This window comes from Sturnus vulgaris, chromosome 5 (assembly GCF_052056855.1).
Source record: "Sturnus vulgaris isolate bStuVul1 chromosome 5, bStuVul1.hap1, whole genome shotgun sequence".
NCBI classification, from domain to species: domain Eukaryota; kingdom Metazoa; phylum Chordata; class Aves; order Passeriformes; family Sturnidae; genus Sturnus; species Sturnus vulgaris.
The window spans coordinates 31,291,217-31,307,967 of NC_142247.1; the positions used below are offsets into that span (position 1 = coordinate 31,291,217).

At 46.1% G+C, this 16,751-nt stretch overlaps 1 protein-coding gene across 10 annotated transcripts in view; it reads left to right on the top strand.

Moving 5' to 3' along the window:
• Positions 1 to 1,549: 1,549 nt before the first annotated feature.
• The window catches only part of RBFOX2 (RNA binding fox-1 homolog 2), a 170,070-nt gene continuing 154,868 nt past the window's right edge, over positions 1,550 to 16,751 (top strand). For all 10 annotated transcript variants that reach the window (XR_015803881.1, XR_015803882.1, XR_015803883.1 and 7 more), the window contains exon 1: positions 1,550 to 1,765. Coding sequence is in view for 7 of the 10 variants with exons in the window: in XM_088165356.1 (XP_088021482.1) it covers positions 1,565 to 1,765 (201 nt within the window). In the remaining 3 variants the exon portion in view is untranslated. The remainder of the gene's footprint in view (positions 1,766 to 16,751) is intronic.

Sequence of the window (16,751 nt, forward strand, 5' to 3'; positions counted from 1 at the left end):
CATGTATGGTAACTGTCACTCAAAACCAAAGGCTCTATAATTTCATGAAGATCAACAGATGTAGCACGAACAGGGAATATGGAACACTAAGGTAATTTAACTGGTCCCCAGGCTTTGTTACACATGGTGATATTTGAGAAGTCAAGAAAGGCTTCCTCACATTGACCAACTCCATTTCCAGTTTTTTCCTTTTTCTCCAAATTGCTGGCAGGCAGGAGTGTCAATCCCATCCCATTATCAAGCCAACCACAGATTTGTATTAAGATCTGTGGATTAGTTCTCCATCAAGTTGCCATGGCTTCCAGACTATATCCAAGACAATACATGCTGCTCATTCTAGAGCAGACCTTGTCCTAAGTGCTACCAGACAGCAGCTGCATAATAAAATCAACTTTATGTTTTGGTTGAGGATCCCAAATTTGTTCCTCAAGATCAAAAGCGTGGAGACACACAAAGGGGCTGATGAACAGGCTTTGTGTTCTTGCAGACTGGTGTCTCCATCTGGTTGGAAGTCATATACAGCAGAAAAACCGAGGAGATACATATATATATATATATATATATGTGTGTATATATATGTGTGTGTGTGTATGTATATATGGATATAAATGCAGAAGAAACCCACGGAGGTCATTAGGGACACGACACCAGTGCAGCCCCTTTTTCAAGAAATCAGATGTGCTCTGGGGCTGCGAGGTGAGCCCTGGAGCGAGGTGCAGGGAGGAGGCCTGGAAAAGGCCGGAAAGAACACAATGGACTGAGTGATGCGAGGCTCGCAGAGCAGGGATACAGGGCTACGGAGCTGGGCAGCACATGCCCTGCTGCTGGATGCTCTTAAAGCGGGGGATCAGTACCTATCACCCCAGATTCGCCTCAGTTCCTCATGGAAGCGCTGCGGGAACCTCACGCCGAAAGGCAGCCCTGCGCCAGCCGGGACCAAGCCAGCCCGTGACGGGGCACCCGGCTCTGCCCGAGGGCTGGGTGCCCCGCACTCCTACGGCCAACGTGACCGCCGCAGCCCCGCCGGGGACCCCGCACCCATCACGAGCCCCCACAAAGCGCCCGCGGCCCGGCCGGCGGCGGGCTGGGCGCAGCCCCGCTGCCGAGCGCGGTGCGGCGGGGCCCGGCCCGGCCCGGCCCGGCCCAGCCTAGCCTAGCCCAGCCCAGCCCGGCCCGGCCGAGCGGCCATTTCCCGCCGCCCCGCGCGGCTCCGCGGCTCCCGGAGCCCCGCGCCGGCCCCGCCCCGCCCCGCGCTCCGCCCGCGCCCCGCCCTGCCCCGCCCCGCCCGGCGCCGAAGGTTTCCGAACGAGGGTCGCGCTGCTCCGGCGGCGTTTCCGGAGATTGCCGAGGGGCTCCGGCCCCTCCCCAGCCGCCGCCGAGCCCGTGACCGAGGAGCTCCGGTGGGTCGGAGCCCGGCGTGCCCGCTCCCGCTCCGGTCGCGGCGCGGGGCTCGCCGCCCTCCTCCTTCTCCTGCTGCGGCTCCCGCTCCTCCGGCAGCGCCGGGCGCCGCGGTGACAGAGCGGGGCGATCGCGGCGGGGGGCGGCCGGGGCTCCGGCGGCGCGGATGGCGGAGGGCGGCCAGCCCCCGCAGCAGCAGCAGCAGCAGCCACAGCCGCAGCTCCTGGCCGGTGGCGGTGCGGGGTCCGCCCGCGGCGTGAAGCGGGAGCCGGAGCTGGAGCAGCCCATGCCCGGCGGGGACGGCGCGGAGGGCGGCCACAGCAAGCGGCTGCGGACGGAGGCGGAGGCCGACGGCGGCGGCATGCAGGTAGCGGGCAGTGCCGGGCCGTCCCCGGCTCTCCCTCCCCGGGGCTCGGCCGGGCCGGGGCCCCCTTTGATTTCGGTTTGCGGGATTCGGCGCGTTGCGCTCGGGCGTGCGGCCCTTTCCCCGCGGGCAGCCGGGCGAGCGGGGCTCCCCCCGGGCCGAGCCGGGCGGCTCCAGGGGCGCAGCCCGGAGCACGGGGCGGCGGCGCGGGGCCCTGGGGGAGCCGCCGCCGGGCAGCACGGGAAGCCGCGGTGTCGGGGCCGGGTGCGCGGCACCGGCAGCGCTCCGGGACCGGGGTTTACCCGCGGCGCTTGGGGCTTGTACAGCGCCAGGAGAAATCCCGGGTGTTAAGTGCTACCTGGGAATGGGGAGAAGCGAGGTAGTGGGACGTCTTCTAGGCTGGTTCAGATTCCCACGTTTCTGTCGTCTCCTGCCAGTGCGGTTTGATCGTCCCCAAAACATCGCTTGTTTCAGGTGCATTGGCCTTTGTGTTTGTGGGGTGATGCCGCCAAGGTGTTTCTGCCTCCCTTTGTCTGGGTGTTGTGGAGGGTTGTTTTATATGGCAGTTGCACTGGCCTTTTCTGCTTCTGTCTCTCGTGATGAGTGTATCAGAGCTCCTTGGAAGCAGCGTGATTTATTCATCTGAGCTTGTTTCTCTTCTCACCTTTTCTGGGGGTAAGCACTCCTTCCTGGCTTTCCGAAGTGAGCATCCTATTCTCTCCATGGTGCTTCTCATCAAGATGCCAAATACTGACCAACACTCTTCCCTTTTAATTTCCCTGGCTGTCCCGTGTCATGCTTAAGAATTATTTATTCTTTAAACAGCTTGCAGCAGGAAGGCTTTATTTGTGGTTCTGTCTGATGTCCTGCCTTTCATGGTGGTCTCTCCTCCCCACAGCATCGTGTTTTTCCAAGTGTGATGGTGTGGCCTGAGCGCTTGCTGGAGCTTCGTACCCAAGTGCTGCTGCTTGTGCTCTCCCAAGGGCAAGCAAAAATCATGCTGTGCCCTTTTATCCCTTGAAGTAGTGTGTTCTCCCACACGTAGGTGTTAGATATGACTCAGGCGGTGTGTACAATTGAAAGGAGAAAGATGCTTAGCGTTGGAGAAGTGTTTGTATGGTGTGTCTTGCTAGGAGTTATGAATGAGTGCACAGGCATGGTGACATGAAATTCTTCCAGCTCTTCAGAGTTGAACTGAGGCAAAGATCCTGGTTAGTTACAGAAAATCCTGTTAGTTATGGAAGATGCACCAGTTTACCCTGCATATAGTTGTTTAACTGGTTGTTGTTGATATAAACCTGGGTAAATCAACTGAAAATTGCCCAGGAAGGGACTTGGGTTGGTTTAGCTAGAGTCTGATTTTTTGTTGTTGTTGTTGTTTTTGATTGCAAATGAGTACAATTTCTCTACAGATAAAACTCTCCTCCATGTATTTATATTGAAAAGTGTCTTGTTGTCTGTTCAAGGAATAATGAAAGATAGTAAGACTGCAGCATTCAGTGGGGCTGTAACTTGCGTGTGTGTGAAGCAGTGTGTAATTTTGGGGGTCATGATACTAAAGATTGATTGTGGAATTAATTAGCAGAAAGCTGAGGCTTATTTCTGTACCAGATAGTGGGGAACAGTGGAGAAATTAGTTGAGGTGCAACTAGTAGAACTCAATTTTTAAGTGTGTCTGTAGTCAGTGTAGCTGCTCTTCAGATTAGGACCCCCATATTGTACTTATTTAGCATTCTTAGTGTAATTTTAATCTTTCCATATGTATATACATGGAAAAGATTTTTCAATCCTTTTATTATAAAAGATGAAAATAAACTCATATATGTATATACGTACAAATACGTACCATTATTTGGAACTAGGTGATCCTTAAGATTCTTTCTAACCCAAACCATTCTATGATTCTATATCCACAAGTTTGCCTCGGTTTTTTTTTTTGGTTTTTTTTTTTTTTGTTTGTTTGTTTTTTTTTAGTTTTAAAAACTGTAGTTTATATATTTGGAGAATCTGCTCATGTTTGCAAGCAAGAAGTACCAAATTTGAAGCCAAACTTACCAACAATCAGAGCTAGGAAAAATGTGTCCTTTAATGTTTGGGAAATTCGGTATATTTTTACTTAAAAGACAAAACACAAGATTGCTCTTCACAAGGATTTCTGTTCGGATCGTGCCTTCCTTTGAAGTACCTTATTTTAGAATAACAGCTTCTTTTTAGTAAATTCTCTGTGTTTAACTGTATCTAATGCTTACAAGAGGAATAAAGAGCTTATTCTTTGATGGTTTTTTTTCTCCCTCTCGTATGTACTAGAGGCTTTCGGAAAGCTGGAAATACGACCAGCAACCGTTGTACCTTGTTTTTCCTGGAGATCCTGTCAATTTTCTACTTCCTGTTCCAGAGCCATGGGCTGTTGCTGTGTAAACTTGGTGACCTCGTGTCTCTGGGCTGATAGCAAGGAATCATGGAATGCTCTGCCCACCACCATTTCTTCTTTGCATAACCTGTACATACCGATGGCTCGGGATATAAACACAGCATGTAATGCTGAAATGAATAATTTAGCTGGAGAAATTACTAATGTAGCTGTAAAGCTAATAGATTTCTTGTGAGTCTATTAGCATGAAATATCAAAACTAGGCTATAGGAAGATAAGACAGTAGCTAGTTATTAAGACCTTGGGGCTGAAGGTGCCTAAAAGCTTCAAGGAGCCTTTAAATTTACTGGGCTTCTTGTTTTCTGCTGTCTCAGGCTAGCATGCTCAGACAGCTTATGCTGTTAGGGTTTCATTATCTAATCCATCTTTGATCAGGCCGGATAAATGGTGTTTGGCCAGTGCTGATCTTGTTAGGAGGGTGGTGTAAAGCTGCTTGAGTTGGGATTGGGACAAATCGGATCACGGCTGCTATCTGCTTCTGGGACATATTTCAGTTAATCGTGGCGTGGGAGGAAAAAGTCTACCAGGAACTGCTGGTTTTTTAGCTCCCTCAGTTCCATAAACGGCAAAAGTCAAATGCTACTGGCCAGGAATGTCACCTGGAAGTATTTGGATAGGTTTGGAAGTAAAGGGCCCCAAAGGTACTGCTGCTTTTTAACTGTATAAATACTAGCAAGAAACTACCTCATGCTCTGTTTGCTGACTTGGATAGTTGAATCATTTGGATCAATTGTTGATCTAGGTAAAAATAATGCCTAACACAGTGGAGAAGACAAAAAAGGAAAGTTATATTAGCCTAAGTCACTTGTGAAACTGCACTGAAATCAATTGTTGATGCAGCTGTATTTACATCTTGTCAGAAAATACTGACTGCTGCATAGATGGAAGAGAAAGTACTCTTGCAACTATCTCTCTCCTCCTCTGTTCCTTGTGTGATGAAAGATGAGAAATGTTGTGACTAGCTGGGAAGTGTCCCTTTCTCTTTCAAACTGCAGACAAGGGTGTAATTCCAAGGTACTCTTTTTGTCTTCCCCTTCCAAGTGCTAGAGGTGTACCAGACAGCTTACACTACTGAAAAAGTTACTAAAATACCTTCCCCTTGCTTTGCATGGAGTTGAATGAGTTAATCAACTCCTCATTTAATTCCCAAACTGAATTTTGATTTAACTTTTGTATGGGGTCTAGGCTGTAAATTAAAATCATACCTGGTGGTAATACATGGGTGGAATTAGATGCAAGGTGTGAACAGAGCTGATCCTTGTTCCTCTTTCATGAATGACTTGTGTGCTCAGTACCCCTGAGTATTTGGGAGAATTTCTCGTCTTGCAATCGTGAGCATGGCCAGCTGGTCAGGACAGACAGTTAATGCAGCTGTGGTCTGTGCCTTGCCAGTCCACATAAACCTTTAGTGGCAGCAATGAGTGGTGACTTTGTGTTGTCATTCAGCCATGTCAGCACAGGGTTCATAAAGATGACTAGTGGTGTTGAGATCAGTCCCCTGTGACTAAAAGATGATGTAATAGACGATAAGTCTTCGCTCCAAAAGAAAGTCTGCGGTTTCTCATCCTACCGTGAGCCAGAAGATGGTCTGTGACACCCCCTACCAGCCTGACTTCTTTCCAGCACAATGACTGGAAACCTTGAACTGCAGGGTGCCACCGAAAGGGGAGAGTGGGGACGTGACTGGTGCTTCATGACTACCCGGTGTCCTTGTTCAAGCTGTGGCCTATTTGTGGTGTTCCAGAGGATGGCAAGAAATCAGTCTGCTGATAATTTCTAGATAGGTTTGGGTTTACAAGTAGGAGGGTTGACTGGGATTGTAATTGAGAAGGGGCCAGTGAATAACAGCTTTTATGCTGTGAGAGACCCTTTGGAAGTCTGTATTTTTAAATCTTACAGAAGAGAACATTTAGTTCCAGTAAATTGTGGAAAAGCTGTGTAATCAGGTTAGCTTTTTCCTCCCTCTTATTTTTCATGGCATGGCTGTCTTTGTAAAGAGATGCAGAGCAATGCAGAGGATACAAGATACAGTAATAGAAATGAAGTTCCAGTCATTTGACCTCTGCCTTGCATCCAGGATGAGATTTCCTGGGATGCTGTTTAGACAGAGTATTGCTGATGTGATGAGACATAATGAATCACCTCTAAGTTTGTTGTTGTTTCTCTGTTGCTTTTACCCTTTGTTTTTTTAAATATTTGAATGTTATGAGTTAGACTTGACACAGTCTGGGAACACTTAGAAAATCTCCAGTTCAAAGAAAACCTTTGGCAAACAGACTGAAAGTTGGGATTTTAGAGTTGTTAAGAGTGCTTTAATGTTGGCTCTTTTCTTGCCATATTCAGGAAAATGGAAAGCCCAAGTGAAGTATTCTGCATGCTTTAGTACTCCCGCTCTCTCAGTATTTCTCTGTAGATTCCAGAAGTTTGTGTTCAAAGGTGATGGCCACGTTTGTGAGGTTGGAAACCAAACAGAGGTCTGGCTCTACTGGAGATGGTTTCCTTCTGCATATGTGTACCAGCTGTAGACATAAGTTTTTTTATTTTTCCTTTCAGAATTCCCGTTTAGAAACACAAGCACTCTGGTATTTTGCAGGAGGCCTGGTCTCTCTCTTGCGTGTTGGAAAGGTTGCCCACCTAGCTGAGTTTGGAGTAGCTCCCAGGCAGATCCTGTGCAATAGCCTCTGTTGGCTGTTCCTCCCAGTGATGCAGCAAGCAGGGCTCCTGCCTTGCCCTTCTGCATTGGGGATTTGCACTTCTGTGTTCAAGGTTATCTCAAAGATGTGCTGGTCACTGAAGGTTTAGCAGCTGTGCTCCTGTGCTGGCTTCGTGCTTTGCTGCGACTGCTCTTTCTGCTGCTGTGGTGAGACTGGTGGCAGCAGAAGTACCAGAACACGGGAGATGCAAAGGAGGCAAAAGTAAAATAAAATAAATCAACTGCTTCGTTTGCACTAGAGGTAGGGAAGCCAAACTGAAGTTGAGATGGATCTGAACAGGATTCTGTGGGTGGTCTGTGGCCCCCTGGAAACTGCTGCTGAAGGACGTACCCCTGTTAGCTTAGAAAAATAAAGCCTGTCGTTAGCAGTGTTTGGTTGGTTGCACAGAAACCTCTGCCCTTTTGGAAAATGTTAGCAATTGCATTAGTTGAAGATGTTTTAAAACCTGTCATTCTGTGCTGCTGACTTGTCTTGTGGCACTCAGCAAACTTTAGTTTTTGTATGAAGTGAAAGAGAAGGGCAGATGTTTTGGTTGTCTGGAAATCTTTTATTTAATTTACCCAACTCTGATATTACTTGACCTTCTGTGTGTGTGTGTTTGCTGTTGAAATGCGGTGGCTGAGGGATCAGAGGAACATCCAGAAGAGAAGTGAGAGAAGCAATTAGAGGTAACAAGTTCCGGTTCATTGAAGCATTCTGTTGATCTACATTTTACAGTGGTATTGAGTGGACACCCAAGTGCAGCTGTCATGAGATAATCCCGATGTTTAGGGATTAGAGCTGCTTGGCTGCATTTTGGGCCTTAACTCCCTTTGCTCTCCAGTAAATTAAATTTTGCCAGCAATCTTTTGTAAATTCAGTTTGAAAGATGTGTATACATTTTCCCCAGCATGCTTCCCTCTCCCTCTGCTTCACTTTATTTCGTGCGTCTCATTTTTTACAGGTTGAATTAGAGATATCTGTAGGAGCCAAGTCCAACAATGGCAGGGACTGGATGAAACAGTCCTAACCAGTCCTGGACTGTGCCGCCCTCCTGACCCTGCACTGTTCCTTGCCTGCCAAGCTGTCCCTCTGAGCTGTGCCTGGCTACCTCTCCTGCAGGAAAGCTTTGCTGAGAAAGACCACATAGTTTTCTAGATTTCTAACCTGGGTTCTGGAAGATTTCCAGGGTGTTTGTGAACTGTTTCAGTCTCTCTCATTTGGCTTGTCACATGTACATATGACATCTGTCTAAACCACCCCTATCAGCTCTCTTGCTGGACCAAAGGAAATGGGACTCCATCTCCTTCGCAGTGATATGAGGTATTTAAGTGGTCACAGAGAAAGGAAGATTGTATACAAAAGCCCCCTTGTTTAATGAGCAGCATCTGCTGAACTGGAGCTGGATCCAGCATTTGCTTGGGCAGAGCAGGGAACTTGGGCAGTTTCTGTCAGCTCACTTGGTGCAACACTGGTGTTCAGTCAGCTATGCCATTGTGCCAGCTCCTAACCTTTGGAGTGTGGGCAGAGGGTATTTGTGGTTCACACTGATTAGAAGAGAGGTAATGAGATCTTCTGCTTGGATGGGACAGTGGGATTCAGGCTGGCATGTTTTTGAAGTGGCTATGTGTTACTGGAGCTGTTGCTTATGTTTGTCTAGGAGGCTTTGTGGTGCAGAAAGATTGGATGCTTGCTTCAAAGAGCATGGAATAAAAGCACTTGTTGCTTTTCTTGCATGGCTTTATTGGGTTTTATCTGCTCATAATTGCCTCAGCAATAATGCATGTATTAGCATAGAGATCAGGAAGAAGCTGCACCATTTAAGGGGGAAAAAACCTTCATAATGTCAGCACTTTTCCCCTCTGACTGTGCATAGCTAAATTTCTTTTAATAGAGAGGCTAAAGAATAAACCTTATGTGGCTTTTCTGTGTGTGACAAATATCAAAATATGCTCCCCAGAGGCCTTTGAGGCCTTGGGATCTGGATCCAGCTCAGGTTTTTTCAAGGGACTGGAGCATTGTGCACTTTTAACCGAGTCTTTCTGCACAGCTTTCCCACTGCTATTTCTGTAGGAGATTCTTGCAGACATTTGGAGTGGTTGAGGGTGATGCCCAGGAAGAAAATCCCACCAAGGCATCACTAAAAAGCCTTGATTTAGTGCTGTGTGGGCTGAGGGGAGGCTCTAGCTGGGATCCTGGTGCTATAATTTGCTCCTTGTGGTTGCTGTCCTCCTGCCCGGATAGGGATGTGAAGGTTGCCTTTCCTCCAGCCTGCTCACTGACCTGAGGTGGGGGGAAGGACAGGCTCTGCCCAGCTGCAGGGCTGGGCACCTTCTTCCTGGGTCCCTGGATATGCAGGTGGAGTAGCCAAGCATGTCTCTCAGCAGCTCCTGTGAGAGATCGTGCTTCTGAGCCATCTCTGTCTGGCTCTTTGATTTTATTCTGTTTTGTGTCCTTGCTTCCCTTTTGTGGGAAGAAGAAATGAGGGGAAGTGCAAGCAATGGCTTCTTCATTACCCTTTGTACTCTGCTGTCCTGGAAAGCAGGTCCATCAGAGGCCTCTTTCCTACCCTTATTTCATGTTAAAAGCCCTGTGCAGCTTTGGACAAAAGCTGGGCCAGGATGGAGTAGATTTTGTAGGTGCTTCTCCTTGCCTATAGGCGTTAGTTCTTAAAGGTCAGCTTTGGGGTGGCCTGGGGTGGTTCCTGGGATTAAAGACCTCTCTCTGAGTGGTACTTCTGCTCCCACAGGTAGGACCAGCCACACAGCCTGGGGAGATCCAACAGGTTCATTCAGGGAAGGAAACCTAGGCTGTGATGTTGCTTCAGCAAATGAACCGTGGGGCATACCAAAGGAAGTGGGGTCTTGGAGCATGGTACAGGCTGATGTCCTGGGGCTGGTGGCATGTATGAAAGTGGGATGCAGGTGTTTGTCTTATAGTGGCCTCAGGAATGATTTGAATCATGGCGGGAAACTGAGGCAATAAAGTATATGCAACACTGCTGCTGATTTGCAGCAGCAGATCTGAATGTCTCTTGGACAGCCTGCAGGAGAATCCAGCTGGCTTCTGAAACACCTGCCCATCCTGTTTTGTTTTGTCCAGTAATTGAAATTGAAGTGTATGGAAATGCAGAATGCTCGCAGTGCTCTAGTTCTAGGAAGAGATGTGCAGCTCTGAAGTGGTGCTGGGGTTGTGTTTGTCCTGGGTGGTCTGGAACTGCAGATGCTGTCTCTCCTCCATGCAGAGGATTGAGGAGACAGACAGAGAATGTGCCAGGGTGAGAACCTGTGCACAGCAGGCTGCAGCCAGGGAGAATTTAATTTGTGGTGCATCTGCATTGAAGGGGCCGGAACTCTTAGCCAGTAACTGCCCAGCAGGAGAGTGTGACAAGAAGGCATCATGTGAGGTCATAATTATGTGGTCATACTTTTTATGCTTTTAGAGATGATTTAATCTCCGCAAGTGCAGCAAATGCATGGTGCTCACTGAGGCGCTATTAAACTTAATGGGAGTTTTGTAACCAGTTAAAATGGGTGTAAGGTCAGGGTTTGGACTATCCAATATTTCATTTCTTCTCTTTCATCTCATGTATGACCCCAAACTAAATATACTGCAGATAACCTAAACCTTTCACTGAATAAGACCTATTAATTTTTAATGGTCTCTTCTACAATACTCACCACTGTAGTGTGGGTGCTTCACAGGTACTAATGATATTATTTTCTGATCCTTAAGTGTGTCATGTTGGGCAAATGTACAGTGATGTTGTCTTTATCTTAAAACCCAGCAGAACAGCTTGAATTAAGGAGATTGTTCAGCATCATAGTGAAATTCTACTTGGAAGATAGGGTTTGAAATCTAACTAACTTTTCAAGTAGAAGGATGCTGCTTGTCTTAAACTATAAAACCACCTATCTTTTGGTTTCTGCAGCTGTTCATACTGCTCAGAACACAGCATTTCTTAGGCTTGAATGAAGGAGGAATTAGGAAAAAGTACCTCATAATCCTGATTTATTGTAACATCCCTGCACACGAGGAAACACTGGAAGTTGCAGGGATAGTTGCTATTTTTTAATCTGCAGCCCTTGACTTTTGCAGTTGCTATTTTAGGAGAGAATGTAGCTACACTGCCTTTTGAGTTAAAAAGCATGTTTTGGTCTGTTAAGAAGCAAAGAGCTCTGTGTGGACAGCAAAGGCAGGAACTGGATCCTGACCCATTCCATGTGCTGGTTCCCAATGGGGACTGGCAGCTCTCTCCCTTTCCTCAGAACACAGGTCTCAGTGTGGTTGCTTGTGGGATCAGCAAGGAGGACAGATTTTTTGCTGAGGAGACTTTGTGACACAATTAGGGTTGCAAAGGAATCCTGCCACTTGGGATACAGATGTCTCAGGTGAAAAATACATGGCTGATCATGGACTTGGTATGTCCTTTTTGTTTGCTGAATAATTAATCCTTCATGCATCCTGTCACTGCGTGCTTTTTATTGCTTCCACATGGGTGTTCAGTTCTGTTCTCCTTAGCTGAGTAAAGGGCGGGGGGAGGCAGAATTGTGTTATATGGCGGGGTTCTGTCATCTTCAGAGAGCCCCAGACAACAAGCCTAGTTTTGGGCTGGATGCCTGATCTTACTGCTGGGATTGTCAGGCTACAACACTGGAAGTAGTATAAAGCTGTAGGGGAGAAATAAACACCCCATCCCACTGCTTTTTGGAAAGAGGAGATAAAGACCAACCTGGCAGCCTTCTTTGTGCCTCTGCATGTGTTATGGGAATTCCCATTGCCTTGAAGTGAGAAGATGAAGCTGGTGTCATCTCCAAAGCTCACATGAATACAGAGACCTGGCATCTGCTAGTGTCACCAGCTGGATCTATCTAGCAGGCTTTTCCCTATCTGACCTTTATACCTAAGCACTTCTTGAAAAAGTCTGACTTCCTGGGCTGGTTACATTTCCTTGAGAGTGGTGGTGTACATGCCAAGTGCCTCATGTTCTGAGAGCTGAGCTGAGATGTCACAGTCACAGACAGAGGAGACAAGGCCATCATTTGTGATGGTGGGATGGACTCAACAGGAGGTGATAGTGGCATTTGGGAACAGTGCTGTCTGTGTGATGGTTAGATATCAACCATGGGCCAGAGAACACTTCAGAGAAGAGAAGGAGAATATAAAAGGAAATGGACCAACTGTGGATTTTGATTGTCAGATAGAGAGGGTTACAGTGGAGCTTCACTCTGTAGTGTTTCCATCTGTTGTGGCTTAATCTTAGCTGGCACCTAAGCCCTACACAGCTGCTCACTCCTTCCCGCTGGGATGGGGGAGAGAATCAGAGGACTAAAAGTAAAAAAAACTTGTGAGTTGAGATAAAGGCAGTTTAACAGGTAAAGCAAAAGCCACACAAGCAAGCAAAGGAAAGCAAGGGATTCAGTCACTGCTTCCCATGGGCAGGCAGGCATTCAGGCATCTCCAGGGAAAGTGTGGCTTCATCATGTGTAATGGTGATTTGGGAAGACTTCACTCGGAATGTCCTCTCTTTCTCTTTCTTCCCTCAGCTTTATATGTTGAGCATGATGTCATGAGGTATGGAATATCCCTTGGGTCAGTTGAGGTGAGCTGTCCTGGCTGTGTCCCTTCCCAACTTATTTTGCATGCTCAGCTTCCTCACCAGTGGGGTGAAGTGGACAAGGCCTTGACTCTGTGTAAGCACTGCTCAGCAGTGCCTAAAACATCCCTGAATTATCAACACTGTTTCTAGCACAAATCCAAAACACAGCCCCATAACAGCTACTGTGAAGAAAATTAACTATGAAAGTAAAAACCGGCATACAATCTGTCCATCCCTTCTCTTAGTGCCCACTTATGACCTGTCAGTGCTGTTGTGATGGATGTGGTGAGTGAGGCTAAGGCTGGTATTTGAGTATATATTGTCTGACCACCTGATAGTTGTCTATATATACATTTATATGTGTATCTGTGTGTCACTTTGCCAGGAAATTGAAATTATGCTTGGAATTAGGTCTGGTTTTTGTGTTTGTCTCTGTTCCCTAATTAGATCCTTCCAGAAAAAGCTTGCTGCATTTCACCATTTTGCCTGATCTTTTCTGCCTTTCAACAGGAATATCATGTGGTCAGTGTCAAATGCTACAGTTTCAGAAAAATAAGTTTTATCTCTTGATAAATCACAAATTAGCACCACTAAGAATTCTTCATGCTTCATGTTCTGTCTTGAAACCTCTCTGTCTATAGTCTGATAACATATCTGAGTGTATCTCTTTCAGCCACACCAATGTGTAAGTTCTTCTGGGGATGGTTGTTTCCCATGGGGAATGTGTTGACTTGAATAGATGGAGGTGCTATGAGACTTCTTGTGTGTGTGTTTTCCTCCTGTTACTCATTGCTTAAAGGGTTAAGTAAGAATTCCTCCTTTGCTGGTCAGTGGGTTAATGTCTTCATCTTGGGCCTATCAGGTATTTGTGACTGCTTTGCATGCCAGGAGTAGCATGAGTTGGGTTTGCTTCAACCACGACCCCTTTAAGGACTAGGAATCCTTTGGAGTGATTACATTTAACTCTGCACTGTTAGTTGATGGATGTGATGGAGCATGTCCATGATTCTTGGGAAGGTTTCCTTAAATAGGCATGACCTTTCTAGTGAAAACAGGAAGAGAACTTTTGTTTTTTTTCCCTCCAGCATGTTTTTGTTTCATTTTTGGACCTCATGATTACTGCAGATATTTACCATAGGAGTAGCTCAAAGGCTTGGTAGCTTCGTGGGGCAGAGTTTGGCAGCTCCATTGGAGTTTTGATAGGGGTATTGGCTTGCTTTGCAGTGTGACATTTGATATAGCATTTGCTTCATCTTTTCTATAGCAGCCACTGTTTTTCAGCTTTGGTGACCCGGTTCTCATTTCTTATCCTTCCTAGCATCCAAAACTCTGAGGCATCTCTATGTGCAGAGAAAGACTGCATGTTTTAGTATGTAGATGGGGAATGGATAGTGATTCAGTAAGTCTGGATCATCCTATGTTCTTGTTTCTGTTGAATTTCAGTTGATGAGTGGAATCTGCAGGCAAATTGGAAAGAACGGTCCTGTTACCTCAGAATGAGGAACCCTCTGGCTGTGACTTGAATGTGTTGACAGTCTGCCTGAAGTAGTGCCTGTCCCTGACCATCCTTGGGAAGTGTAGCAGGAGATGGATGTGTTTGACTCTCCTATACACTGAAATCTTCCAAGATGCCTGGTGTCAGCTGGTCGCTGTTGCTGACAAGGTGTTAGCAAGCTCTTTTATGAGGTTTGTGTTTAAATAAACATAAAATCTCTGTGCTTGGGCTCTCATATCTGTTGTAAGGTATTCTGTGAAGTTGGTTTTCTTGGATTTGGTGCTTGATAAAGAGATGATGCATATAGTCTGGAAAAGTCCACTACATTGGACAAACTGACCAGCCCTGCTGGCACAGTAATATCAAGTGCTTTTCTTGGCTTATGTAGTTTACCTGATCCTCAGGGTTAGTCTGAAATACAAATTTTATGTGTATTCTCCTAAGGAATTTCTTATACTGTGTCACCAATTTCTTGATGCCTGTAATGTTAGAGGTTTGCAGTTAAAGATTCTGAGGTCTGTAGATCTGACTGCTTGGTTCTGGGATTGGCAATTTCTACTTTTGTTTTTAGGATAGGATTTTAAAGACAGTCCCTAAATCTCTGGACCCCTTGGGCAGAAGTAAAGATGTGGCATTGTTCTTCTTCCATGGGTGAATTCCTACCATTGTAAGGCTTTCTCTACCTCTGACTTCCTGGGCAGGATTTTTGATAATGAATACAGTTACATTAAGTAGGGGAGTGCTTCTTAATAGATCACTTCCCAACTTTGCAGGTAAATATTTTTGTATCTGGTATGGATTTTCCTGGATGCAGATCTGTTGGATGGTTAGCTTTGCTCTCTGAACAATGTGCTTATATATAGGCAGTTATTGCATAATGCTCCTCATAGAGGCAACTATCTTCATGAAGTTGCTTAAAAAAATTATTGTTGCGTTTGTACAGGCTGCATTTAAACAGGTGAACTGTGAAAATAAGATTGCAGTGGGAAGGGAGGATGGGATATGGTTATCAGTCATCTCCCAAAGGCTGCTCTGTCCCAGTGGAGCCAGGGCAGGTGGTCCTGCCTTCCCTGGTGACTCTAGGGGTACTGTCATGTCTGTTAAATTAGCCCTGGATTGGAGTTGCTGGAAGTGTGTCTAGTCAAATGCTAATTCATCATGTTGTGTGTGAAGCTAATTGGCAGGGTAGAAAAAGCAGTGTTGCCTGTAGGAAACTTTCTTATTACCTGCAAGAGCTTAAACAGTAAAAATGTAAAATACCAGTAGGAAAATTTCTTCTTCCTTGCATGGTTATCAGTGATAACCGAAAGCAAATTTTTCAGATCTGTGTTCAGAGCCCTCTGATAGTATTGTCATGCTTGTGCTTCTCTTTACAGATTTCCCATGTAGCTGAATTAAATTAACAAGACCAGTCAATTCATTGCTGCTGTATTTAAACCCCTGGGCAGCAGTGAATCTGGCAAGGATGGAGCATCATTTTCATGTGCTGCTTGGAAAGGGAGAATGTCCAGCGAAATGAAGTAGTGTTACTGCTTGGGGGAGGGGTTCACAGTCACGGCTCAGGTGGCAGATGAAGAGAGCAGTGTAGGTTCTCAGAAGTCTTTTTTGTCCACTGCTTCCCATTGGCCCAGTCACTAGGTAGCAGGAGGTTTTTTCTGTCATGTGTGGGTTAGCCAAAGACTAGTGTATCCACAGAGTTTATTCAAGGCAGATAGCATTACAGGAATCAAAACAGAACTCTTGGTTCCTGTTCATTGATTTAATCCTTTGTTTTTAGCAGTTAAATTTCCCTGTATTCTTTAGCCTAGCCTCAGTTATCCTGGATTTGAGCCCTTCTTAAATCCTAATTGCATAGTATTCATATTAGGAAGAAAGGTGGTGTGAAGTGATGCACAGAGAAGTGAAACAAGTTCCCCAGGCCACCTGCAGAGGAGCAGAAACTTCAGAGCATTGGGTTCCGTGGGCCATCTTTCCTGCCCTTGTTTGAATTAGGTGGCCTCCTTTATTGCTGCCCCTCCATCTAAAGGGTGGTCCTTGGAGACTGTTTGGAACGCATGGTGAACTGCACACTGCTCTTGCCTTTGTCTGCATCAGCTTGCTGTGTTAGCAGCATTTTATACCATCTTTCCCTAGCATCAAAATTAAAATTAATTACATATATGGCTCTGCATCCTGTTATTAGATGTTTCATATTTTCTTTAGGCTTGTGCAAAATATACGATATAGTGGAAAAGATGCTACAGATTTATCTTTTTTTTTTTTTAATGCCCTCTCCCATGCGTCTCCATACCTTGTGAGACCTGGAAGATACTGTATGCTTAGCTTTGCAGTCACTTTGGAATCCTGGGCCTCACCATGTCATGTTTACTTCTCTTGTCTGTTTCCTCCAAGTCTTTTATGTAGAACTTACAGATACTGGTGCAGTTTGCTAGCAGAATTTGTCCCTTTGTAGCAGCTGGTGAGTGGATGATGGACAGCTGATTAAGCTAAACCTTCAAAAGGCTTTTGAAAAAACCCCAGTAGTATTAAATTTATGATTTGCAAATGATATATCAGTACTACTGGGTTAGACAGCTTTAGACCACCTGGTGTGTAGGTTGGTCTGACAGATAACACCCCTTTGCTCTGGGCCACAAATCCTTGTGTTTGTGGGGTATTTACAGCGGGCCCAGGCTCTGTGTAGTGACTCTCCGTGTTGGGGTGCATGGTGTGAAATCATACCTCGTGGCTAAGCTGGGGCTAAATAGGTTCTGAAATAAGTGATCCTTTCT